Source organism: Oreochromis niloticus, linkage group LG8 (assembly GCF_001858045.2).
Source record: "Oreochromis niloticus isolate F11D_XX linkage group LG8, O_niloticus_UMD_NMBU, whole genome shotgun sequence".
Classification (NCBI taxonomy): Eukaryota; Metazoa; Chordata; class Actinopteri; order Cichliformes; family Cichlidae; genus Oreochromis; species Oreochromis niloticus.
The window spans coordinates 29,743,880-29,771,722 of record NC_031973.2 but is presented as its reverse complement, the minus strand read 5'-3'; the positions used below and the strand labels follow the sequence as shown (position 1 = coordinate 29,771,722).

At 40.1% G+C, this 27,843-nt stretch overlaps 2 protein-coding genes across 7 annotated transcripts in view; one reads left to right on the top strand and one right to left on the bottom strand.

The window, feature by feature from the left end:
- Positions 1–27,843, bottom strand: part of LOC100707149 (carbonic anhydrase-related protein 10) — a 1,009,504-nt gene that overhangs the window by 616,969 nt on the left and 364,692 nt on the right. The window lies entirely within an intron of this gene.
- On the top strand, positions 10,423–18,191 carry LOC109203122 (uncharacterized). Of its 4 annotated transcripts, none has more exons than XM_019362166.2 (6): positions 10,423–10,668; positions 10,877–10,928; positions 14,340–14,356; positions 15,199–15,267; positions 15,587–15,667; positions 16,721–16,758. In XM_019362166.2, the coding sequence occupies exons 1-6, from the start codon at positions 10,637–10,639 to the stop codon at positions 16,749–16,751; spliced, it is 282 nt and encodes a 93-aa protein (XP_019217711.1). In that variant the 5' UTR covers positions 10,423–10,636; the 3' UTR covers positions 16,752–16,758. The 4 variants fall into 4 exon arrangements, with proteins under 4 accessions (XP_019217711.1, XP_019217709.1, XP_019217710.1 ...); XM_019362164.2 differs by having other exon boundaries at positions 15,196–15,267; XM_019362165.2 differs by having other exon boundaries at positions 10,424–10,668; positions 10,874–10,928.

Genomic DNA, 27,843 nt, shown 5'->3' with positions numbered 1-27,843 from the left:
GGCCCTATTGTATCTGCTCCGTTTATTATTATTATTATTATTAAGTGTGCCTATGCCAAGAGGCACACTTATTACTATTCGTCGGATTTATTATTAAGTGTGCCTATGCCAAGAGGCACACTTATTACTATTCGTCGGATTTATTATTGTGTGGATGCCTCAAGGCATCCACACTATCGTTTTCCTGTTTCTCTTTATTCTTTATCTTTATTGTGTGGATGCCCTCAAAGGCATCCACACTATTGAGTTCCTGTTTCTCTTTAAACTTTATTCTTCAAGTTGCTCCCCCGTTTTTCGGCACTTAACTACTCCCTCAGTTTTCAGCCGATTTTCTCCGTTCAAACTCTAATCTGTTCTGCTCTTTCTGCTAATTCCAGCTATGACTTTTGGTGTTTATTACTATTATACTTTTTAAAATATTACACTTTTTTTTTGTCCCATTGAAATGAATGGAAAACTTCCACAATTCTGCTAAAACTTGCTTGTTTTTGAAACGTAACTACTTCCTCATACTTTCACCCAGAAACTCCATTCAAACTTTAAAATGTTCTCAGATTATTGGGCTATTGCTGTGTGATTCAGCTTTTTCAGATCTTCTACCGTTTTAATTTTATACCTCTTTAAGTTTTCAGTTCCAAAATTGTGATTTTTCAGAAAATACATGCGTTGCTATGGTTGCTATGCAATTAACTCAGAGTGTGTGCTGGTCTGTTCTGAAGTTTCTCTTCATGTCCGAACAACTTCTTGCTACTCGCTCAATTTTCACTCAACCCCCACAAATTATGCATCAAAACGTAGGTATTTTTGCTGGCTTTCAGACAATGTCACTATCTTTATTGTGAGATTTACCGTTTTTTCGCAATTTGCCTCGAAGTGACACAAGGTCTGTTAACTCCCCATTCAAAGTCTATGGGGAGGTTTTGAAATTCAGAGCTGAAATTCTGTAACGGGAGGCATTTTCAAATCGCCATATCTCCTTAATAAAGCAAAGTTAGGACATGAGGCTTGTGCCAAGATATCTTCAGACACTGCTGACACTCACAGTGGAAGCAGTTTTTACAATTATCTTACTGTTGAGCAATGAATTACGTTTGTTTGAGGGGTGGAAATCTGTCCTCCTCTCAGTTTTCAAACTCCGAAAATGAAGCCGTTTCTTCTCTCGTCATATCTCCGCGACGGAGGTACAAAGAGCAATGAAAATCGCAGTCAAAGTACACCAAAGTCCGCTGATTCACCCAGTACAAGAATTATGCCGCTAGCCCTCCTAGTTTTTGAGTTACACGACGTTTTGTAACTCCAAAAAACAGCGTTTTTCGCCTCTCACCGTGATCTAATTCTGACTCCTCAAGTCTCTGTGTTTTAGACCCCCGCCCGCTTTCCAGGTGGCGCAATCAGTAATGACACGGCTCTGCAGCTCAAAGGTCGTGGGTTCAATTCCACCTTGGTCCACATGTTTTTTTTCACTACAAATGAGTAGTGCAAAAACATACTATGTCTGCAACATCACAGTATATCTGTTATGTTGTAGTATTACTACTAAGTCACAGTATTTCTGCCAATTCGTAGTATTCGTACTAAATCATACTACTCGTGCCAAATCATAGTATTCAAATCAAAATATAGTATTTGTACCAAAGCACTGTATTTGCACGAAGTATAGTATTTCTGCCAAATCACAGAATTACTGCAATTTCATAGTAATTTTGAGGAATCCCTTTTGTTATAGTATTACTTCTGAGTCATAGTATTTCTGCTTTGTCATAGTATTTGTACTGAAACATAGTATTTCTGCCAAATCATAGTATTACTGCTATTTCATAGTATTTGAGTGAAATTACAGTGTTTCTGCAAAAACATTGGTTGGTATTGGTTTTAGTTACCTTTAGCGTATGTGCTAGTTAGCGATAGCTATGGCAGCCCAGTTATTTTATTGTTTTGGGCTTGTTCCTGCTTTGTTTGTTCCCCCTGTAAATTTATGTGAATTTGTACACTGTAAAATCGCTGTATTACGTAATGGCTAAGTAGGAGGCTGACTGTTACTAAGTGCATCAGTGTACATAGGTCATCTCTTGTGTTGGAGTGCCCTCTTGTGGCGCCTTTTGGGTAGTGCCTTAGTAAACGTGAACACTGCAAAGAAGTGGTATCAGACTGGTTTGTAGTGGAGGAATTTGTTGCCAGTTTCTTTCATCTTTAATCCGTATTCATGTTGTAATGTAGTAACTTTTGTGGCACAAATACCACAATATGGCAGAAATACTATGTTTTGGCACAAATACTTTGATTTGGTATACTTTACCTTTTCAGCAAAATTGTCATTTTTTTCACCCCATTTTAGCAGTTTTTCTAATATGGACCTCAGATTCTTCTTAACGCTCCATGGCAGAAATACAGACAAGTACACAGCCTGATGAAGCAGACAGAGGCAGTACCTCTGATTGGTGAATTTGAGCAGAACCAGGTTGTTCTGCCTCTTTTCAGCAGAAATTCTGCTCATTCACCTCTTTTCAGCGCAACGTTCTGCTTCTTTCCCTCTTTTCTGCAAAATTTTCAGCCTTTTCACCTCTTATCAGCACAAGTCTCAGCAGCTTCTGCTGATTTCAGCAGAATTGTCAGTCTGTCCACCTCTTCTTTGTGAGAATGAGTTTGGGTTAGTGAGATGAATATCTGCCTTGAGCCTGGCCAGGCCAGGTTCGAATCCAGCTTAGGGCGCCATTTTTTTTTCACCACCATACAACTTTTTGCAACTTTTCATCTTTTTCAGCTTTTCAGCAGACAGCTTCAGCGTTAAGGCATCCACACAGCATTTTCGCAGGAAATGCAAATTTTTCTAGTTATTCTTCTAGTTGCTCCGTTCTTTGCCGATTAACTACTCCCTCAGTTTTCAGCCGATTTTCACCGTTCAAACTCTAATCTGTTCTGCTATTTCTGCTAATGTGTGCTATGACTTTTGGTGTTTATTACTATTATACTTTTTAAAAAATTACACTTTTTTCCTTTAATTTGTCCCATTGAAATGAATGGAAAACTTCCACAATTCTGCTAAAACTTGCTTGTTTTTGAAACGTAACTACTTCCTCATACTTTCACCCAGAAACTCCATTCAAACTTTAAAATGTTCTCAGATTATTGGGCTATTGCTGTGTGATTCAGCTTTTTCAGATCTTCTACCATTTTAATTTTATACCTCTTTAAGTTTTCAGTTCCAAAATTGTGATTTTTCAGAAAATACATGCGTTGCTATGGTTGCTATGCAATTAACTCAGAGTGTGTGCTGGTCTGTTCTGAAGTTTCTCTTCATGTCCGAACAACTTCTTGCTACTCGCTCAATTTTCACTCAACCCCCACAAATTATACATCAAAACGTAGGTATTTTTGCTGGCTTTCAGACAATGTCACTATCTTTATTGTGAGATTTACCATTTTTTCGCAATTTGCCTCGAAGTGACACAAGGTCTGTTAACTCCCCATTCAAAGTCTATGGGGAGGTTTTGAAATTCAGAGCTGAAATTCTGTAACGGGAGGCATTTTCAAATCGCCATATCTCCTTAATAAAGCAAAGTTAGGACATGAGGCTTGTGCCAATATATCTTCAGACACTGCTGACACTCACAGTGGAAGCAGTTTTTACAATTATCTTACCGTTGAGCAATGAATTACGTTTGTTTGAGGGTTGGAAATCTGTCCTCCTCTCAGTTTTCAAACTCCGAAAATGAAGCCGTTTCTTCTCTCGTCATATCTCCGCGACGGAGGTAGAAAGAGCAATGAAAATCACAGTCAAAATACACCAAAGTCCGCTGATTCACCCAGTACAAGAATTATGCTGCTAGCCCTCCTAGTTTTTGAGTTACACGACGTTTTGTAACACCAAAAAACGGCGTTTTTCGCCTCTCACCGCGATCTAATTCTGACTGCTGAAGTCTCTGTCTTTCAGACTCCCGCCCGCTTCCCAGGTGGCGCAATCAGTAATGACACGGCTCTGCAGCTCAAAGGTCGTGGGTTCAATTCCACCTTGGTCCACATGTTTTTTTTTTTCACTACAAATTTATACACTATCACAGACCTGTAATTTATATTGCTAATTTATTACAATTCTGCAAAGTTTCATGATTTTAGCAGCTTTTCTTATATGGACCTCAGATTCTTGTTAACGCTCCATAGCAGAAACAAGTACAGGGCCTGATGAAGCAGACAGAGGCAGTACCTCTGATTGGTGAATTTGAGCAGAACCAGGTTGTTCTTTCATTTCATTTCTTTATTTATTTCACACATGGTTCAACAGTGTTTCTTTTTCTACATACAGAACCTTCTGCCTGTTTTCAGCAGAAATTCTGCTCATTCACCTCTTTTCAGCGCAACGTTCTGCTTCTTTCCCTCTTTTCTGCAGAAATTCTGCTAAGTCAACTCTTTTCTGCAAAATTTTCAGCCTTTTCACCTCTTATCAGCACAATTCTCAGCAGCTTCTGCTAATTTCAGCAAAATTGTCAGTCTCTCCACCTTTTCTTTGTGAGAATGACTTCGGCTCAGTGAAATGAATAGCTGGCTTGAGACCAGGAGGGCCAGGTTCGAATCCTGCTCAGGGTGACATTTTTTTTTTCACCACCATGCAACTTTTCATCTTTTTTCATCTTTTCAGCAGACAGCTTCAGCGTTAAGGCATCCACACAGCATTTTCGCAGGAAATGCAAATTTTTCTAGTTCCCTTTCTAGTTATTAAGTGTGCCTATGCCAAGAGGCACACTTATTACTATTCGTCGGATTTATTGTTAATAGTATTATTATTATTATTATTCTCCAGTTTCCGCCTGAAATTTTGCAGTGAAACTCGCCCCGCAGTTTTGAGACAAACTTCATATATGTTACCTCATTTTGTGCGGCTGGATCTGGAATGGTATGCTATGACTTTTGGTGTTCATGACTATTATAGTTTTTTAAATATTAATATTTTAGTGAAAATTTTCCCGCGCTCCTCTGCTGAACAGTTTTGACAATAGGGTTACATATGTTAGATCATTTTGTGCGGCTGGAGCTGGACTAGTATGGTATGACCTTTGGTGTTCATGACTTATATAGTTTTTTAAATATTAATATTTTAGTGCAAATTTAGGCCAATTCTTCTTTTGGCGCCATAGAAACAGACTTCACTTGTGGTGTGTTGGCTCCATCTTTTGGTCCCACTGAAACAAATTTCAAACTTCATTTGTGGTGTGTTGGCTCTCTCTAGTGGTATGCCAGGAGTGGTACATCCTGTCTACCCTTATTTGGATACCGTAATGATGACAATTTCAATGGCGCGCACAGCCTCGCTGCTTTCAGGAACCAATGGAAGTTTTAAGGTTTCGCGAACCATTGAATAGTTACGGTAACCGCAATGCTTTTCATAGCACACCTCTGCCGAGTTAAACAATGGCGGACACGTCTTCGTTTTAAATGTCTTTTATTAGTGTTTCTAGGTCACAAAATAAACTTTTAAGATATTTTCAGGCGAGAATGTAGGTGTGTAAACTTCACATATCTGCTCGTTTTGTCAAAACATCCCATATTAGCAACAGTGTTCTGACGATGTTGCTGCTAGCCGGCTAACTAGCTAGCACCGCTACCTAGCGCCGCTAGCGACCCTTCGAGCACCCGGGCTTGCCTTCAGTGAGACTGCTGACCATCACCCGATCACTCGCCAACAGTCTGTGTCTTAGGTGGACTTATTTTTCGTTTATATGGGCCGATGATGCTGGTCGATGTGGAAAAAATAACTGAGTTGTTTGGTCTTAGCTAACACGGAGCTACAACCGAGAGCAGCTATCCACCGGTGTGTGTCAGAAAGAACATGCGGGGAATGAGACATAAGAGGCGGCGAGGCGACCGCCGATCGACCGGTGGTAGATCGTGGATCAGGGAAACCTAAGGCAGGAGCGTGAGGTGAACTGAATTTCAGGTAAGAAGTTATGAATTGCACTCTATTTGGGTCAGATATAAACCGAGTTTAGGTGTAGTTTATTTTCGTTGTGCTGACCTGTGTGCGCGCTAAGTTACTGACGTTGAACTTTATTTTATTCACAAGGGTTAGTTCATAGAGTTGCCGTACAAAGGGAATTGTCCCACATACAGAGAAAATATTACGATTTATTCTGTCCTTACGAAGCCTCCCGTGTGATTCTCTCGCCTGTTGCAACTTCAATCGTGAAACTGATCAACGATCGGCTTTTCGCTCTTGTTTATTGCGCTAAACAACAGCAGCACGTTTAAGCTTGATCAGCTGTTGTTAGAATTCATTTGCTTTTAATTTCTAGTATCAGCTGATGTTTGCTGGAGCCACAGCTGTAGAAGCGGCTGTTCCAAACCAGGAGATGTCCTTACTGAATCATCAGAGCTGAACTGGTGATGGAGAAACAGGTTTACCTTTTAGGTGACATGAATGAGTTGAAGGGAAGTTATGAACTGTTTCTGAGAGACAAATAAACACCAAGCTCCTGTTTTTGTGTAGCTGACAGCTGGTAACTGTGCAGGGGCGGATCTAGCAAAGCTTTTGCCAGGGGGCCAGGTAGGGCATTAACAGGGAAAGGTGGACACAAAGTTATACTTTTCTTTCTTACTCTCATATAAAATATTTAGCTTTTATTAAATAGTTATCTGAATCTTACAATGAAAGTTTGTATAATAATACACAAGATTGGCTGTAGACCATTGTTCATCATTCAGAACACTGTGTAAAAATAACAAAAAACAAAAAGTGAATGCGAAAGTGCATAAATATTTATTTTACGTGTTTGATGTGTGTGGCAGGGCATGGTCTGCAGTGCCGCTGCAGGGGAGGTGGACCCACCTGAGCGGCACCTGCAATCACGCCTCTCGGGCGTAGTCTGTGCTCTCTCGGCTGTTTTTTTGGTGTTTGTCGGGCTGTGAGTTGAAAAGCTACAGCCGGCTGTTTGGGTACACCAACCATGTGTGAAAAGTGGTCCATAACGTAATGCTTCAAAGCGTGTTCATGCAAACATTGTCGGATCTGCCGTGGTACAATGGGACTTCTGCTCATGAACCTGTGTGCACAGCGTCTGCAAATCGGCGCTGTACGAAGTAACTTCATCTTTACACGAAACTGTAACCTGTTATCTGTGAAGCGTGAGCGGTGTTTGTTTTTACCATAGTTCATGGTGGAGAATGGCTGCTCTTCTGAGTTTTGCCCTAAGCAGCCGTATGAATGGCAAACTACACTGATTAGCAGCGGCATAGGCACACTTAAAATTTCTTCTGAAATTTTCGCTTTCTAGTTATTATTATTATTCTTCAGTTTCCGCCTGAAATTTTGCAGCGAAACTCACCCCGCAGTTTTGAGACAAGCTTCATATATGTTACCTCATTTTGTGCGGCTGGATCTGGAATGGTGTGCTATGACTTTTGGTGTTTATGACTTTTATAGTTTTTTAAATATTAATATTTTACTGAAAATTTTCCCGCGCTTCTCTGCCGAACAGTTTTGACAATAGGGTTACATATGTTAGATCATTTTGTGCGGCTGGAGCTGGACTAGTGTGGTATGACTTTTGGTGTTTATGACTTTTATAGTTTTTTAAATATTTTGATTTTAGTGCAAATTTAGGCCAATTTCTAGGCTCCTGAGAAAGATTCTACTTTTGGCCCCATAGAAACAGACTTCATTTGTGGTGTGTTGGCTCTCTCTAGTGGTATACCCGGAGTAGTAAAGCCAAAAATGTGTATCCTTGGGGGGAAACTCCATATCCCACAATTCATAGCACGCCTCTACAGAGTTAAACAATGGCGGACACCACTTCATTTTATATGTCTTTTATTCGTGTTTCTAGGTCACAAAATCAACTTTTAAGATATTTTCAGGCGAGAATGTAGGTGTGTAAACTTCAAATATCTGCTCGTTTTATCAAGACATCCCATATTAGTGACAGTTCTCTTACGTGTTGCTGATAGCCGGCTAGCTAGCTAGCGCCGCTAGCACCGCTAGCATATGACGACACTACGCAATGACGACACCCCTCCTCCGCTTTGAAATTGACCGTGGACATGATTTTCTGAGACAACGTGGCTATCGTTTCACCGGTAACGCGTCTTTCCCCCCTCCTCCGCTTTGGACTTGAACTTACAGTGATTTTCTGAAGTGTTTACTAAGACACACCGTAAGCTTTTACAAGGTAAATGTATCTCTCTGTCTCTGGTTTGAAATTTAGCTTTGAAAGTGATTTTTTTTGTGTGTTTCTTTATCGATTTCTTTGTTTCGGCACGTTCGGCAGGATGCTAAAGCCAGTTAGCGGATAGTCAGCTAAGGCAAGCGTTTTCCGTCCCTCCTCCGGCTTTGAAATTGACCTTTAAAAGTGCTTTTCTGTGTCTTGACGCTGATATCTACAAAATGACTGCGATTTTATTCCAGTGGTATCGTTTGTAATTGAAACTTTTAAGATGCGACTCTCAAAAAATGGCTTCATTGTAGTCGGGTTTCACACCTCTCTTTGTCTCGTGGTATTTTGTTGCTGGCTAGTTAGTGGATATTAAGCGTCTCCCGGTTTGAAATTGACTTTGAAAGTGATTTACTTTTAGAGGTATTTTCTGTGTCTTGACGCTGATGTCTACAAATTGACTGTGATTTTATTCCAGTGGTATCGTTTGTCATTAAAACTTTTAAGATGCGACTCTCACCGCGTATGAAACAATCCGGTTGTTCAGTCTGACGTCACTGGCCATGTCTGGGCCTAAACTCCGCTGCAGGTCCATATATCAAACGATCACGGTGGCATTACTGAGAGTTGAAAAATTGTCTAAAGTCTTTCATCTTTAATAAAATGATCAGTGTTCTGCTCTACCAGGTGTAACAATTGAGTTTAACATCCAGGCATCCATGAAAATGGATATTATGACATTTAACGGCGTTAGAAGTTAGCAGGAAGTTAGCTCGCTAGCTTCTATCTAAATACAATATAGCATGTCCTGACTGCGGGCTTTTGGAAAAAAAATTCAAACGTACAGCTCTGCTATAACTTCCCACATAAATGAAGACAGAAAACTAAACAGCAGTGACGTTTGTAGGGTTACTGAAGTTTGGCTAGCTGGTATATAATGATGTGCTACGTGACCGCTAGTGACACAGCTATGTTAGCATAACATAAACAAGCTAACTTTTTTTCCACTCGATAAAAGTTAACGTGAGTGTTCTCGGTGGTCAGGAACAAATGTAATCGCATGGCAGGATGCTGTAAAAGGACTAAACTTCAGCCAGGAGAACAAGTGAGATAATCCATCCACAATACGAGGTTAGTCATTCATATACTGCTGCATGGGCTGTGCTGTAGTTACATCGTAAGGTTTTAAAAACTGAGCTTAAATAAATGATTAGCAGTAATAAAAGCCGAGGGAGGTCAACAGTGATCACTGACTGTTTTAGGAGCTTTTTGAGATTAAATAGAAGAAAATACAAAACATTAAACATGTTAACAACACAAAAGCCATATTAAACGCAGACTACTTTAGGCCCGGAAGTAGGATTCGTCACGTCATCACTGAACAACCGGATAGCTGCGTTGTAGTCGCGTTTCACACCTTTCTTTGTCTGTCTTTATAAGGTGTTAACTACAGCAGCCTTTAATACCTCAACTCTTGATTCAGCCAAGGTAAGTGCCCCCCCTTATATTTTCTATGTATGTGTTCAGCTGATATTTAGAAAAAAATAGGTGTGTTTAGCGCTGGATGTCATTTTATTCCAGAGCTGTTGTTTGTAATTAAAACTTTTAAGATTAGATGGTACAGTGTTTTTACTCCCTTCCAAACAGTAAAGTTCCTCTTTGTCTCTCAGTAGGAAATTTAAACCAGACAGTACAAGGCTACATTTCAGTGTTACAAGCCAATCAGTTTGCTAATTGTTCTGTGAGATTTGTTTGCAAAGTTTAAGGTGTTAAGTAGGACTGTGAACATCTGGGTCTGCTTGCTGCTGGCATTCTGCCAGAGCCCCAGCAACAAGACCGCCTCCCAGCAACAAGACCGCCTCCCAGCAACGTGACTGCCTGTCAGCCTTGCAAGGTACCCAATTTTCCAATTACTCTATAACAAAACTGTTGTGGGCAACAAGACTGTCTCCTAAGTTTGCAAGCCAATCACTTTGCCAAATGTTCTTGTAAGATTTGTTTGAAAAGTTTGAGGTGTTAAGTAGGACTGTGAACATCTGGTTTTGCTTGCTGCTGGCATTCGACCAGCGTCTCAGCAACAACACTGCCTCCCAGCTTTGCAAGGTAATTACTTTCCCAATTACTGTACACCAAAACGAAGTAACTGTCGTGGTCAACAAATCTGCCTCCCAACTTTCAAGGTAATCACTTTCTCAATTACAATATACAAACTGTTATGGAACTTAACAAAGCCTTAAGACCGGGTAGTGACACTATCAATATGTCTATTTAAAGAAAAGAGAGATTTTTTTTTTGTTCTTATAGTCATCTTGTCTGTCAATGTATCAGAGGGTTAAAATAACAAATTGCTTGAAATGCCAATAATTAATATTCTGTTTTTATGTTGACATTCTACCAGATGCCGAGAAAAAATAAAAGATCCCAGGCACAAAAGAAGCGCTGGAAACCACTTGACCTGGTCGATCCTGCTGTCCCAATGCTCACTGGCCACAACCAAGATGAGGCAGTCAGTAGTTTTCCATCTGACCAGGTAATGAGGATATGGTAGTGATCACAGACAGTTGAACAGTTTTCAAAACACGTTTGAGACAGTTAAGAACACTTACCCATGCAGTTTAGGATTTTTTGTTATAATGTCACACAAGTGGCATAACAGTGCATGGTATACAGAACATTTAAATGAAATGAATGTGTCAGGTGACTTAATGTCTTCTATACCCTTTTTCCTGGGTTAGCAGACGGCACCAGCCGGGTTATCTTTGGAAACACAGGATAGACCCACCTCCTTATGTTCAATTCAATTCAATTCAATTCAATTTTATTTATATAGCGCCAAATCACAACAAAAGTCGCCTCAAGGCGCTTTATATTGTACAGTAGATAGCACAATAATAAATACAGAGAAAAACCCAACAATCATATGACCCCCTATGAGCAAGCACTTTGGCGACAGTGGGAAGGAAAAACTCCCTTTTAACAGGAAGAAACCTCCGGCAGAACCAGGCTCAGGGAGGGGCGGCCATCTGCTGCGACCGGTTGGGGTGAAAGAAGGAAAACAGGATGAAAGACATGCTGTGGAAGAGAGACAGAGATTAATAACAGATATGATTCGATGCAGAGAGGTCTATTAGCACATAGTGAGTGAGAAAGGTGACTGGAAGGGAAAAACTCAATGCATCATGGGAATCCCCGGCAGCCTACGTCTATTGCAGCATAACTAAGGGAGGATTCAGGGTCACCTGGTCCAGCCCTAACTATATGCTTTAGCAAAAAGGAAAGTTTTAAGCCTAATCTTGAAAGTAGAGATAGTGTCTGTCTCCCGAATCCAAACTGGAAGTTGGTTCCACAGAAGAGGGGCCTGAAAACTGAAGGCTCTGCCTCCCATTCTACTTTTAAATACTCTAGGAACAACAAGTAGGCCTGCAGTGCAAGAGCGAAGTGCTCTAATAGGGTGATATGGTACTACAAGGTCATTAAGATAAGATGGGGCCTGATTATTTAAGACCTTGTATGTGAGGAGCAGGATTTTGAATTCAATTCTGGATTTAACAGGAAGCCAATGAAGGGAAGCCAAAACAGGAGAAATATGCTCTCTCTTTCTAGTCCCTGTCAGTACTCTTGCTGCAGCATTTTGGATTAGCTGAAGGCTTTTCAGCGAGTTTTTAGGACATCCTGATAATAAAGAATTACAGTAGTCCAGCCTGGAAGTAATAAATGCATGAACTAGTTTTTCAGCATCACTCTGAGACAGGATATTTCTAATTTTAGAGATGTTGCGCAAATGGAAGAAAGCAGTCTTACATATTTGTTTAATATGTGCGTTGAAGGACATGTCCTGGTCAAAAATGACTCCAAGGTTTCTCACAGCATTACTGGAGGCCAAGGTAATGCCATCCAGAGTAAGAATCTGCTTAGATACCATATTTCTAAGATTTTCAGGGCCGAGTACAATAACCTCAGTTTTATCTGAATTAAGAAGCAGAAAGTTAGCGGCCATCCAGGTCTTTATGTCTTTAAGACATTCCTGCAGTTTAACTAATTGGTCTGTGTTACCTGGCTTCATGGATAGATAGAGCTGCGTGTCATCTGCATAGCAGTGAAAATTTATGCTATGTCTTCTAATGATGCTGCCTAAGGGAAGCATGTATAATGTAAATAGAATTGGTCCTAGCACTGAACCCTGTGGAACACCATAATTGACCTTAGTGTCTGAAGAGGACTCTCCATTTACATGTACAAATTGGAGTCTATTAGATAGATATGATACAAACCACTGCAGTGCAGTACCTGTAATACCTACAGCATGTTCTAATCGCTCTAATAGGATATTATGGTCAACAGTATCGAATGCAGCACTGAGGTCTAGCAGGACAAGCACAGAGATGAGTCCACTGTCAGAGGCCATAAGAAGATCATTTGTAACCTTCACTAAAGCTGTTTCTGTGCTGTGATGAGCTCTGAAACCTGACTGAAACGCTTCAAATAAGCCATTCCTCTGCAGATGATCAGTTAGCTGTTTGACAACTACTCTTTCAAGGATTTTTGATATGAAAGGAAGGTTGGAGATTGGCCTATAATTAGCTAAGACAGCTGGGTCTAGAGATGGCTTTTTAAGTAAAGGTTTAACTACAGCCACCTTGAAGGCCTGTGGTACATAGCCGATTATTAGAGATAGGTTGATCATATTTAAGATTGAAGCATTAATTAATGGCAGGACCTCTTTGAGCAGTTTTGTAGGAATGGGGTCTAAAAGACACGTTGATGGTTTGGAGGAATTAATTATTGAAGTTAACTCAGAAAGATCAATTGGAGAAAAAGAGTCTAACTTAACATTGATGGTACTAAAAGTAGCTGTAGATAATGTTACATCTGTGGGATGATTATTGGTAATTTTTTCTCTAATGATAAAAATTTTATTTGTGAAGAAGTTCATGAAGTCATTACTAGTTAACGTTAAAGGGATTGTTGGCTCAGTAGAGCTCTGACTTTTTGTCAGCCTGGCTACAGTGCTGAAGAGAAACCTGGGGTTGTTCTTATTTTCTTCAATCAGTGACGAATAGTAAGATGTTCTGGCTTTGCGGAGGGCTTTCTTATAAAGCAGCAAACTATTTCTCCAGGCTAAATGATGATCCTCTAAATTTGTGACACGCCATTTCCTCTCCAGCTTACGAGTTATCTGCTTTAGGCTACGTGTTTGAGAATTATACCACGGAGTCAGGGACTTTGGATTTGAGGCCTTAGTTTTCACAGGAGCTACAGTATCCAGAGTCGTACGTAGTGAGGAGGTAAAATTATTAACAAGATAATCGACCTCTGTTGGAGTAGCGTTCAGATAGCTGCTCTGCTCTATGTTGGTACAGGGCATTGAAGATGATAACAGTGGGTGGATTATATTCTTAAACTTAGTTACAGCACTTTCAGAAAGACATCTACTTTGATAAAGTCTACTCTCCACTGCTGTGTAATCAATTATTGTAAATGTAAATTTTATCAGGAAATGATCAGACAGCAGAGGGTTTTCAGGAAACACTGTTAAATGTTCAGTTTCTATGCCATACGTTAAAACAAGATCTAGAGTGTGATTAAAGTGGTGGGTGGGTTCTTTTACATTTTGAGAGAAGCCAATTGAGTCTAATAACAGATTAAATGCGATGTTGAGGCTGTCATTTTTAGCATCTACATGGATGTTAAAATCACCCACAATAATTATTTTATCTGAGCTGAGCACTAAATCAGATAAAAAGTCTGAGAAATCAGAGAGAAACTCTGTGTAAGGCCCAGGTGGACGATAGATGATAACAAGTAAGACTGGTTTCTGAGTTTTACAGCTGGGGTGGACGAGGCTAAGCATCAGGCTTTCAAATGAATTAAAAGTCTGTCTTTGTCTTTCGTTAATTAATAGGCTGGTGTGAAAAATTGCTGCCACACCGCCCCCTCGGCCTGTGCTTCGAGATTTCTGGTAGTTAGAATGACTCGGGGGTGTTGATTCATTTAAACTAACATACTCATCCTGCTGCAACCAGGTTTCTGTAAGGCAGAGTAAATCGATTTGTTGATCAATTATTAAGTCATGTACTAACAGAGACTTGGAGGAGAGAGACCTAATATTTAATAATCCACATTTCACTGTTTTACTCTTTGGTTCAGATGTGGATACTGTATTGTTCTTTCTTTGTGATTTTTTATGTTTAAGTTGTTTATGTTCCCCAGGTACCAAGGTAAATATCAAAAAATATTCCTCTATTAAGAAATTACAAGGTATGCCCACCCATAGGGCTGCTCGATTATGGCAAAAATGATAATCACGATTATTTTCACTGAAATCTAGATCTCCATTATTTGACAATATTTATTTAACAATAACAATGTATTGAATAATGGCTTTAAAGATTGTCATAAAATAATTTGTTTTTGGTTTTTGGGGGTTTTTTAACCTCTTTTCAACCAACGGCAGTCACTCTCCTCTCCAAATAACTTCTGCTTAGCTTTCCGAGCTTCCCTCTGTTAGCTCCTCTTAATTGTTGTTGAAACGCAGAGAGGTGCGCTCGATTTGCCACATGGAGCAGCGCGAGAGAAAAGCACGAGGGAGGTGCTAATAATCGACTCATTCTCTCGACTCCTTTTTAATGATCGTTGAAATCCCAGATCGTAATTTTGATTAAAAGTAGATTCATTGAGCAGCCCTACCACCCATGTGTATAACCAGTCTGTATATATCTGATCTTTGGTGTTTATAACTACAGTTGATATGTAGTCTTTCACTTAAAGCATGTTTGCTAACTCAATTTTGTCTAATTTCTATCCAAAACAAAGGAAAATATGACAAAGGGTTTTTTTTTTTTGGTTTTTTTTTATAGCTCTGAACAGGTAATTCTGATGTGGTAGTGAGCACATACAATATATTTTTTATAACACTTACCCATACAGTTGACCATTTCTATCTTGTAATGTTACCCAACTGGCATAACAGTTCATACCATGCATTGCATTGTAAAGTGAAATTAAAGTGTCAGGTCACTTAATGTCTTAACATTATATTCTTTTTTGCCTGGGTTAGCAGACAGCACCAGCCAGCTTGTCCTTGGAAACACAGAATAGACCCACCTCCTTATGTCCTCCAGGCAGCAAGGTAAATTTAAAACGGTATTCCTCCATTAAGGATTTATAGTGGACAGTTACATTACCATTAAATGTTAAAGACATATGGTTACATGTTTGCCTTATGTAAACAGTAAGAATTTTGTTGTCTCGCTTCTGTTAGTTTTGTTTAAAGTTACACTCACTTTCAAATTTCTTAGTAGTTATGCAAACAGCTGGAATTTTTTTTTTTTATTGCTTAGCATGTTTAGTAACCGCTACTGTTTCATGTTTTCTTTAAAGTATCCAGTGTTACACTCTATTTCAAATCTGTTAGTAGGTTTTCTAATTTTGATTAACTGTATTATCAGAGTTCAGAAACTCGTCCACCAGCAAAACGAGTCTGGGCAACCGATGATTTCCACACGGCATCAAATTCTCCACCTAAAAAGGTAAGCCTAACCCTATGTATAATCACCGGGGTTGATATTTAGTCTTTCACCTTAAGTGTGCTTGCTAACTCGTACTAAATATACTAAAATGTTAGACTAAACATGTACATTTGTCAGTTTCTTTCATCAGACTCCTAAAATGCAGACATCTCAACAGCTGTCGGTCTGTTTAGCTATTTCTATATCTATTCTTCTGAAAAAACTTTTATACCATTTTATACTTAAAGCTTCAGATAAATTGACATCCACAGTGAAAAGCAGTGCAAATAAATACAAACATTTTGTGACACTCATCTTTTCTCAAGATGGATGTCAGTGTGTTCTGTTTCAATCACATTTAACCTGTAACTGAATTTTGTGTCATTTCTTTACAAAACGTAACACAACTATGAAACGTGTTTTTTATGGCACATGTACAGAGCCATCTGGTTTAATCTGAAATCAGTGAATGAATTACATCTAATTTAAGAGCATCTGAGATCCTCTTACGAATAATACGTAAACAGGATTTCCTTTCATTTGTATTTAGGCTGCAATTTAGTTGATGTTTGAAGGCCCGCAGCAACCTAAAATAATGTGTTATACTGAAAGAAATTAACTGCTTTGAAAATATGAGGAGCAGAAGGTACAGGTATGACCTTTGTAAAAGGTTATTAAAAAAAACACCTCTAAAGCAAATTACAGATATCTAAAATATTTGTCATTTTTACTTCCCACCTCTGCTCTCTCCCACTCTCTCTCACTGTTCCTGTCACTGTCTTTCTGCTTGTCTCTTTCTGGCTTATCTGATGCTGTGTATCTTTAGATTATGCTGTAATATGATTGAGGAGTGATATAATTTGGCTTCATTTGCCTGAACATTGTTTCATTATTTTACCATAGTTAAAAAAATGTTTTTACTTTACAAGAAAATCTAAATTTATACAACTCTTGCCACTTAAAAATGTCTTACATCATTGTACCAAGAGTTACATATGTTTTTACTCAACCGTGAAATGCATATCATTAAATACTAAACAATAACATGTGTCACCTTTACCATTCCTTGATCAGCCTTTCCACAACACAAATGAAGAACTACTGACAGAGGAGCTACAGAGCAACGCAGTTCAGCACTTCTGGCGTGTCAGTGCAACTCATTGTCAAAGTGATGAAAGGTACACAGAATTCTCTCGAAATCATCAGTGCACATGCAATGCCCTCACATTCCTGGCCTACCTTAATGAGGAACACCAGTTCAACACAGCCCGACTTGATAAGGTGCTTGAACAGGGAGATGCCTGTTTCTTTCAAAAGACTCAGCACTCACAACGAACAGCCTGCACAGTCAACTCAAGCAACACCAGGAGCAACAGCTACATCACCACAAAATGATGAACCACAAATCACAAATCCCACTGTGCAAGTGCCTCAACCAGAATCAGCCCAAACCTACATGACAATGTTAGAAAGTGCTTTAAACCCGCAACAAGACAAAATGGCTTCAAATCAAATTTGTGAACATCAACATCTGTTGATCCAACAAGCAACATCCAAACAGAACAACAAGAAAATCTTGAACTCAATAATGAAAGAGATGAAGTCATAGATAAACCCCCCCAAAAAGCAAGAAATGTGTGCAGATTAAATAAACGACGACGTGGGAAAGCTATTCGTCAAGCTCAAAGTCACAAGCAGCATGTAAAAGCTAAAGAAAAATCTTCATCTGAAGACTGGGCAAAGAAGATAAACAAAAGAAGACACGAAAAGGAACGATATGCCTGCTTTCCTGAATTTCGAATGAAAAAATTACAGGCTGTGAAAACTCAATATGCTCAAAACTGTCATCGCCATAAACAAAAACTGTTATCAGCCAAAGATTATTATGCAAATCCTCATATTCAAGAGAAGATAAAAGCCCACAATGTGAAGAGATACCAAAATGATCCTCATTTTCAACAAAAAAAGAGAGACTACATTATCAGAAGATATACCACAGATGCCAGCTTTCGAACCAGACAGAAACAATATGTGTTCCGAAGATACAACACGGATGCTGACTTTCAAAGCAGACAGAAGCAATATCTGGTCCAAAGGTACAACACGGATGCTGACTTTCAAAGCAGACAGAAGCAATATCTGGTCCAAAGGTACAACACGGATGCTGACTTTCAAAGTAAACAGAAAAAATACATGAGCCAGAAATACAGAGAGGATGATGTCAGAGAAAGGAAGAGGGCATACATAAGAACAAAATATGCATCGGATCCAAAATACAGGCACAAACACAAAAAATCAATTCATGCCAGGTATCATAATGACTCACAATTCAGACTGCACCATATACAGCGCTGTGCAGAGTACCAGAGACACAAAATGGCTACCACTGCATCTTTCGCCATTTATAAAAAGTTGTGTGCGCAGAGAATAAAGAAGAAATACAGACGACTAGTAACACAATTCCAGCAGGGTCCACAGTCTGAAGCACAGCCCCAGCTTGTAGTGAATAGTGTGATGCAAGCAGCCACATTAGCTTTCCGTGAAACAATTAAGTTAGGACCCACCCATGTCTGTACAGTGTGCCACAGAACTCTGTTTCCTAATCAAGTAAAACACTGCAAAAGATCAAAGTATGTTAAAAATAGTCACATTGTTGACACCTGCTTGACAGGAAAATTTGTCCATGTTTGTGATAGTGAATGTACAGCTAATTGTACCTTTCCAAAACAAAGAATGCAAGAGTGGATTTGCTACAACTGTGACAGCCACCTACAACGAGGAAAGATCTCTTCCATCGCAGTGGCAAACAATTTAGCACTAGCACCCATCCCAATTGAACTGAGTCAATTAAATGTACTAGAACGACAACTGATTGCTAAAATTCTCCCGTTTGCCAAAATCATTGCATTACCAAAAGGACAGCAAAGAGCCGTACATGGGGCTGTTGTTTGTGTACCGTCAGACGTGGAAACCACAGTAAACTGTCTTCCCAGACCTAGCAATGAAGCCCAGCTCCTGCAAGTACAACTGAAAAGACACATCAGATTCAAAGGATACCAACACTTCTACACTGTGAACATGAAGAATGTGTTAGCAGGCTTATCAAAGCTAAAAGAGATGCATTCAGAATACAAAGATGTATCTATTGATGATGACGCAACTTTTGCTGATCCCACAAATAATCAGATAATCGAGACGGAACATGACACTGCTGATACAGATATTCAAGATGCACTGCCCAGAAACTTCGACAACCAAATTGTACCAGAAAGAAGAACCACTGAGGATACAACAGCTGGAATACTTGAGCCATGTCATGATGTAAATGAACTATTGGAGCCTGAACAGTCAAATGGAGAGCCCTTACAAGATACGGAGAAAGAAAAGGAAGAACTTCACCCTGGTCTTGTTCTAGACACCTGTATGCAACCACCAGATATAGCACAGGACATTTTATCATATGGTGAAGGAATATTTAGCATTGCACCCGCCCAAGGAAATAGACCTGTTGGCTTTTCTCTATTCCTAAACTTGAAGCCATGGCCTTTCCTGTGCAGTTCCCAACTGGACAGAACACATTAGATGAAGCCAGACAAGTCAAACTGTCCCCAAGCATGTATTTTAATACACGGCTGTTCTCTGCAGATACACGGTTTGCAACTGACCAAAGCTACCTATTCTTTGCACAGTTTGTAACAGAAACACACATGGCTACAAACAGCATGTCCATCCAATTGCGCAAAGGTAAGGCAATCACCAAGGATGGACGTAGAATTTGTAACAGAATGCTTCAAAATAAAGACGAAGTGGAGAGACTGATAAATAACAAAGATGCAACACGCTTCATGAAACCTCTGAGAGGTACTCCAGCCTATTGGGAAAAGGCACTGAAAGATCTGCATGCTATGGTCAGACAGTTAGGAAAGCCAACTTTTTTCCTGACATTTTCAGCTGCTGAAATGAGATGGCCTAAGGTTGTTGAGGTCATAAAAACTCAACAAGGTGAACAAGTGGATTTTTCACAACTTGACTGGAACACAAAGTGTGAAATTCTCCGAAGCAAGCCTGTGACTGTGATGCGATTGTTTGAAAAAAGAGTCGATGCACTAATGACAACACTGATTCTGTCCCCGGCACAGCCCATCGGTGAAGTAGAAGATTACTTTTATCGAGTGGAGTTTCAGGCCAGAGGTAGCCCTCATATCCATTTACTGGTTTGGGTCAAAGATGCACCTAAATTTGGAAGCGACCTTGAAGACCACGTGTACAAATTTATTGACAAGTACATAACATGTAAGATGCCTGACCAAAATGCCGATCCTGAACTTCACAAAATTGTGTCTGAGGTTCAAGTCCACAGCAGAAATCACTCCAGATCCTGTAAAAAAGGTAATGTGTCATGTAGGTTTGGGTTCCCCAAACTACCCATAGACCAAACAATGATCACTTTCCCAAGCCCAGATGATGACGATGATCACAATGATAAGCAGCATAGCACAAGTAAGGAGAAAGGCACAAATGAAAAACAAAAGCAAAAAAAACAGACGAATGGCTCTCGCAAAAAAACAGAAATAGGCCAAAGAAAAACTCCAGCCATTGAGAGATTTGCTCTGTGACCCAAATTCCTCGTTTGAAGACTTGTCTGAGCTGCTTCACAAATGCAAATTAACTAATGAACAATACTTGGATTGTGTCTTCAATTTAAGCAATGGCCATGTCATCCTCTTAAAGCGTGAACCTAATGACTGCTGGGTGAATGCATACAATGCAGATCTGCTGAGGGCCTGGAATGCCAACATGGACATCCAATATGTCATTGATGACTACAGCTGCCTGATGTACATGATGTCTTATGTCTCTAAACCTGAATTTGAGATGACACAATTTCTTAATGGAGTCATTCAGGAGGTAAAAAAGTCCAATGTCAATGAAAGAGATGAAATGAAACAGATAATGCAGGCATATGCTAAACACAGAGAAGTCAGCGCCCAAGAATCCGTGGCAAGGACATGCAGCCTGCCACTAAAAAAGTGTTCACGCAGTGTGGTGTTCATACAGACTGATGATGATGCCCTGAAAATGAGTCTCCCGATGAGCAGGTTGCAAAGCATGGCACCAGATGATGAAAATGTGTGGATGTCTGGATTGCCAGAAAAATATGCAAACAGACCCAGAACACCTGAGTTTGAAAGAATGTGTTTGGCTGAATTTGCTTCAGAGTACAGGATTCTCTACAGCCGTCAAACAGAGTCAAAAAATGCCATCCCTCTTTTGAATAACATGGGTTATATTCAAAAGAGAACAAGAGGGAAACCTGCAATAATCAGATATCCTCGGTTCTCAGAAAAGAAACAACCAGAGAAGTTTTATAGCAGACTACTAAAACTTTATTTTCCACATCGATCAAATGATGACCTTAAAAACACAAAATACCCCACATCCGAACAATTCTACAAAAGTGGAGGAAAACATGGTTTTGCTGTGCGGCCAATTGTTACCTTTAACAAAAAGCGTTATGAAAGCCATGGCAAAACAATGGAAAGGGCACTGGAACAGATTGAACAACAAGGCCCACTTATCAATGCATGGAACACCTTTGCACCTGAGGTTGAAGTAGATCGTTTAGAGTGTGTGGCCCAACGACAATCCAGACATGACACTGACGAAAATGAAATGGACATTGTTCCAGACTACCAAGTCAGTGGTAGCAGCAGTGGAGCCATGCCAGCAATCATAGCACCAAAGCTGAGCCCAGACTTTGTCAGAAAAATGTACCAAAGTCTGAATGAAACCCAAGCATCCATATTCTACGCAGTGCGTGAGTGGTGTTTCAAACTTGTGTGGAGTCACTGTCCTGAGCAGTTCTTTTATTTTGTCTCTGGAGGAGCTGGCTGTGGAAAATCACATGTTATCAAGTGCATATATGAGGAGGCAACAAAGATTTTGCACCAACTCCCCAGATTCCGTGACCAAGCAGACATGTCCTACCCTGCAGTACTGCTGACTGCATTTACTGGCACTGCAGCTTTTAACATATCTGGGAAAACACTGCACTCTCTGCTAAAGCTGCCAAAATCTTTAAAACCGCCGTATCAGGGACTGGGCAATGCACTGGATGAAGTGAGAGCTTCACTTTCAAATGCAGAGATTCTGGTCATTGATGAGATATCTATGGTTTCTAAAGACCTTTTTGCCTACATCCACTGGAGACTTCAGCAGATCAAAGGAAACAAGAAGCCTTTTGGTGGGATGTCTATCCTTGCAGTAGGAGACTTTTACCAGCTGCCACCCCTTGGAAAAGCCAAACCACTCTGTGTGTACGAGGACAATGTTCTTGATCTCTGGAAAGACTATTTCCACATGGTCAACCTGACAGAAATCATGCGACAGAAAGATGATCATTCTTTTGCTGAAGTTCTGAACAGGATAAGAGTGAAGCAAAAAACAGATTCTTTTGAAGCCAATGACAAAGCCTTGCTCACACAGGCTATCCATGACATAAAAGACTGTCCATCTAATGTATTACACATTTATGCTACAAACAAAGAGGTCGACAAACACAATTCAGCAACTGTAACTGCTCTTCATTCTGATATCATAAATATTCAGGCCGAAGACCACAGAAAAGACCCACAAACGGGTGAGATGGTCCTCCTGGCAGATATGATGAAAGGCAACAAAAGAGATTTACCTGATAACATACAAGCTGCACCTGGAGTGCGTGTTATGATTATTAGAAATTTGGATGTTGAAGATGGGCTTGTTAATGGGACATTTGGAACAATCACGAACATTGTGACAACCACACAGGATGGACCAAAAACTGAATCTCATTGGACTTACGCTGGACAATCAAAATTCTGGGCAAACATTTCGCAGAAAAATACAAGGATCCTCAGACAACCTGGTATATATTGAGAAATGTGAAGAATCTACAAGTAAAAAAGGAGTTCTTCGCAGGCAATTTCCAATGAAGTTGGCCTTTGCATGTACAGCTCACAAAGTACAAGGCATGACAATGGAGTCAGCAGTAGTATGTTTGAAGCGTGTTTTTGAACCTGGAATGGCCTATGTTGCACTCAGCCGCACAACCTCACTTAAAGGACTGTACATCACAGACTTTGATGAAAGGAAAATCTATGCTGATCCTGCCATCACAGATGCACTCAAAAATATGAGACATGCATCATTTGAGAATGCAAGACCACTGTTGCAATTCTTAAAATCAGTTGTTCCCACAGTCCCCACGTTGACAATTATCCATCACAATGCACAAGGTCTCCCAACTCACATGGAGGACATGAGATGCCACCATGAACTCAGCCTTGCTGATGTTTTATGCATAACAGAAACTCACTTGTCTGGATCATCAGTTTCTCCCCGCTTCCAGCTGGAACAGTACAACATGGCCACACGCAACAGACACGTCTCTTACACAAACCATACAGACATGGCAAAGGTAAATGGCGGTGGAGTTGCAATGTACTACAAAACAGTTCTTACAGCAGAGTCTCGAAAATACCTGCAAAATGTGACTGACCTTGAATTTGTTGTTATCAAGGTTGAATCGCCAGTCACAGCTTTGATAGCAACTGTATACAGGCCACCAAATTACAGCCACGTGAGGTTTTTACCACAAATGCAATGTCTTTTGGACTCATTGGAAATGATGAATTGCCAACCAATTATTGTTTGTGGTGACTTCAATGAGGACCTTATGAGCAGAGGAAAAAAACCCATCCAAGAACTGTTTCAGTCAAGAGGATATGCACAACTTATTACTGCTGCAACTACCGAAAAACACACATTGATTGATCACCTTTACATATCACAGCCATACGCCTGCCTCCAATCAGGTGTTCTGAATACATATCACAGTTATCACAACCCCATTTATTGTGTAATTCACTAACACAAAATGACTGCAAGGTTGTGAGGGATATGGACTTGCCAAGTGATCTTAGTGTCTTTGCAACTGAGCACACTCTACCAGCAACACTGACAGCTCACCAGTGGGAGCTGATAGATAAGACTGCTCTCATCCATTGAAGAGCTGACCAGAAACGTGAACAGAAAGACTGCAACTGCACCTGATGGGATCCCTGCCATAACAGGTAATTGTATTTTTGTTTCTTACTTTATATTGTAACATTTGATATTGATATTGTTTGAAACAAACTATAATCTCATCCATTCATTAAGTCATCCATCCATTCATAACTCCTCAGATGTGTTCTGTCCAGTGAAGGCAGTGGAGAAGCCCTACACTGATCTTGAAACTGTGCCATGCTACTAGAAACCGGCTACAAGGATGGGCAGGTATAGTGAAATTAAAATACACCTTTTGTTCAACAGGTTTATATACAGTCAAGTGATCAAAAGACACCAGTATTAAACCCATTTAAGCCAACTACATGCTTGGATTGGAACTGTATACAGGCCACCAAATTACAGCCACGTGTGGTTTTTACCTCGCATGGCAACTTACCTCATCAGAAGACACCAGTATTAAGCCAATTTCTTTTTTTACTTCATTTTTAATTTAGTTTTGGGTCATTTAGTTCTAAAGTTAGATTTTTTTTTCCAATTATTTTTTAGAACTTCATTACTTGCCAGTTTGCTAACTGAAGAGCTGCGCTTTGTGATGTCTCTTGTGTTATTGTTTTAAATTGTGTTTTCCTTTCATCTGTTTCTAGCTGTTTTCGCAAAGTCAGCCAGCCACTTGCTTCCAAATGACCCTTATCCAGAAGTATCCGTGAGTGCCTCATCAACAGAAACTAAAGTGGAGACCTACCTCTCAAAGAAAAACGCACACATAAGAAAAGCCGACCCACTTCAGTACTGGGAAGAACATCCTAATCTGTTTCCCTCTATGGCTGCTGTTGCTATCCCAGTGTGCCCCCTGTAGCTCTGTGGACAGTTTTGGATTTGTTTACATCTCACCCCAACCGGTCGCGGCAGATGGCCGCCCCTCCCTGAGCCTGGTTCTGCCGGAGGTTTCTTCCTGTCAAAAGGGAGTTTTTCCTTCCCACTGTCGCCAAAGTGCTTGCTCATAGGAGGTCATATGATTGTTGGGTTTATCTATATACATTAATGCTTGTATGCTTTTCATTTATACTTTTGCCTTACTCTTCAGTTCATAATATAAAGTTACTTGAATGCTTTCCTTTTCCTTTTTTATTTTATATTCCTTTGCTATTTACCACAATCTAAATATCATGTTTAAATGTCATACATTATTGTAAATGGTATTTGTACAAAATATTGTTTGAATAACATGATACATTTATTAGTCCCACAAAGGGAAATTTCATAATTTGCATGTGGAATTTCCCCTTTCACATTAAAATACCTTTGAAATACAAATTGAATACCGCTTAATGGACATTTTTTTTCTACCACTTTAAACGACTCAAAACTGTAAAATCTAAATTGTAACTTCTCTTGAACACCTGACACTAAAGCATAATTTATTTCTTTTATATCTATTAACTTCTTTTGTAATCATGTAACTGGAGCATCTTTCTCTCATCTCTGTATGCTGCCTATAACAGAGATCACAATACAGCTTACTTTGCTTTAAATTGAAAATCAGCTGTATTCCATTTCCCCCCTCCGTGTGGTATAAATAGCAAACTATGCTCATGTTGCATATTGCTCCCTCTAGTGTTATAAATGGCAACCGGCACTAATTGAACCACATTAAAGGCAAACTACACTCATTGGCAGTAGCATAGGCACACTTAAAATTTCTTCTGAAATTTTCCCTTTCTAGTTATTATTATTATTATTATTATTCAGTTTCCGCCTGAAATTTTGCAGCGAAACTCGCCCCACAGTTTTGAGACAAGCTTCATATATGTTACCTCATTTTGTGCGGCTGGATCTGCTTGATCAGCTGTTGTTAGAATTCATTTGCTTTTAATTTCTAGTATCAGCTGATGTTTGCTGGAGCCACAGCTGTAAAAACGGCTGGTCCAAACCAGGAGATGTCCTTACTGAATCATCAGAGCTGAACAGGTGATGGAGAAACAGGTTTACCCTTTAGGTGACATGAATGAGTTGAAGGGAAGTTATGAACTGTTTCTGAGAGACAAATAAACACCAAGCTCCTTTTTTGTGTAGCTGACAGCTGGTAACTGTGCAGGGGCGGATCTAGCAAAGCTTTTGCCGGGGGGCCAGGTAGGGCATTAACAGAGAAAGGTGGACACAAAGATATACTTTTCTTTCTTACTCTCATATAAAATATTTAGCTTTTATTAAATAGTTATCTGAATCTTACAACCAAAGTTTGTATAATAATACACAAGATTGGCTGTAGACCATTGTTCATCATTCAGAACACTGTGTAAAAATAACAAAAAACAAAAAGTGAATGCAAAAGTGCATAAATATTTATTTTATGTGTTTGATGTGTGTGGCGGGGCCCCTGCAGTGCCGCTGCAGGGGAAGTGGACCCACCTGAGCGGCATCTGCAATCACGACTCTTGGGCGTAGTCTGTGCTCTCTCGGCTGTTTTTAGGGTGTGTGTCGGGCTGTAATTTGAAAAGCTACATCCGGCTGTGTGGGTAAACCAACCATGTGTGAAAAGTGGTCCATAACGTAATGCTTCAAAGCGTGTTCGTGCAAACATTGTCGGGTCTGCCGTGGTATAATGGGACGTCTGCTCATGAACCTGTGTGCACAGCGTCTGCAAATCGGCGCTGTACGAAGTAACTTCATCTTTACACAAAACTGTAAGCTGTCATCTGTGAAGCGTGAGCGGTGTTTGTTTTTACCATAGTTCATGGTGGAGAATGGCTGCTCTTCTGAGTTTTGCCCTAAGCAGCCGTATGAATGGCAAACTACACTGATTAGCAGCGGCATAGGCACACTTAAAATTTCTTCAGAAATTTTCGCTTTCTACTTATTATTATTATTTTTCATTGAAATGAATTGCCTTTTTGAGGGCTTTAACATGCTCAAAAACTCATGAAATTTTGCACACATGCCAGGTCTGGTGAAAAATTTTGTATTTTAATTGTTTTACATATGAGCACTGGGAAATGGCTCTTGAGCGCCGCCTATGCCTTGTTAAATGCAGCCCTACAACCACATCGTTTGAGCTACATGTATGAAATCTGGCACACATGTGTATCATGCCAAGATGAACAAAAAAGTCAGTGGAACCATTGATGCAAACCCAACAGGAAGTCCGCCATTTACACGTGAAGGTGACATTTTGACTCTAATTTTGCCATTTCCATGCCTAGAACTTTTTCAAACTCCTTCTTGGCATTTGGTCGTATAAGCTTCATCTTTGGTCAGTTTCAACTACACACCTGGGCCATGTTAAATTGTGGAGCTTTTGAGTTTTCGCGATACGGTGAGGCCGTGGCGCCACGGCGAATTTCGATGACTTGCCATGAAAATATTATTGCCTCTCATTCCCTCATACATTGTCCGATCTGGACCAAAGAGCACACATATGATAAGGCTCCACCCCTGAACATATTTCAACTGCCATATTTCACATCAGGGACAGCACCACCTAGTGGGAACCAGAAATGTCATGTTTTACACTTTGGGGTACTGTATAGTGATGGGTGACATCTGCAGCCTCAAATTTCTCCAAGAAAGCCTTAAGGAGTTGGTCTTGGGTTACAGTGAAAACTGTGACCTTTCAGAAAAGGGTGTGACCCCAGCAGCATGGCGAACTTTGATGTCTCGCCATGAAGAAACAAATTAGTATAACTCAATGAAATCCAGACTGATCAGTACCAGACTGTACAGGCATGATGTCAGACTGACCCTGAACAGATTGATGTGCCCATTGTCAGGAATACGCAGAGCGCTACCTAGTGGGAACAGGAAATGTCATGTCTTTCATTTTGTTGTACTGATTTTCACAGGTTCATCGTGGCCACCTCAAAAGCGGGGAATATCACCATCAGTCCCTCAGTGAGAAAATTGTGACTTTAAACTGAACGGCGCACCCTGGTGGCAATGCAGATCACCATGACAGATGCAATGGCTTTTGAGGGGCTTGGAAAGTTTGAAAAGTCTTGGAATTTGGCGCACACCTCCAATGTGATGAGGGCTATCTGGATATGTGATCATTTTCATTAATTAGCGCAAAATGGCTCCACAGCGCCCCCTACAAAATTTCAAAACATCAGCCCCTGCTCTGTGTTTTATGTATGAGTCTGAAACCTGTT

Bases quoted from the DNA above. Each gene is read 5' to 3' on its own strand.
- LOC109203122 (XM_025910030.1), top strand. From the start codon at position 10,537: ATGCCGAGAAAAAATAAAAGATCCCAGGCACAAAAGAAGCGCTGGAAA. The intron at 10,669-10,873 runs GTAATGAGGATA...TTCCTGGGTTAG, and splicing joins GTAGTTTTCCATCTGACCAG to CAGACGGCACCAGCCGGGTT. The intron at 15,268-15,586 runs GTAAATTTAAAA...CTGTATTATCAG, and splicing joins TATGTCCTCCAGGCAGCAAG to AGTTCAGAAACTCGTCCACC.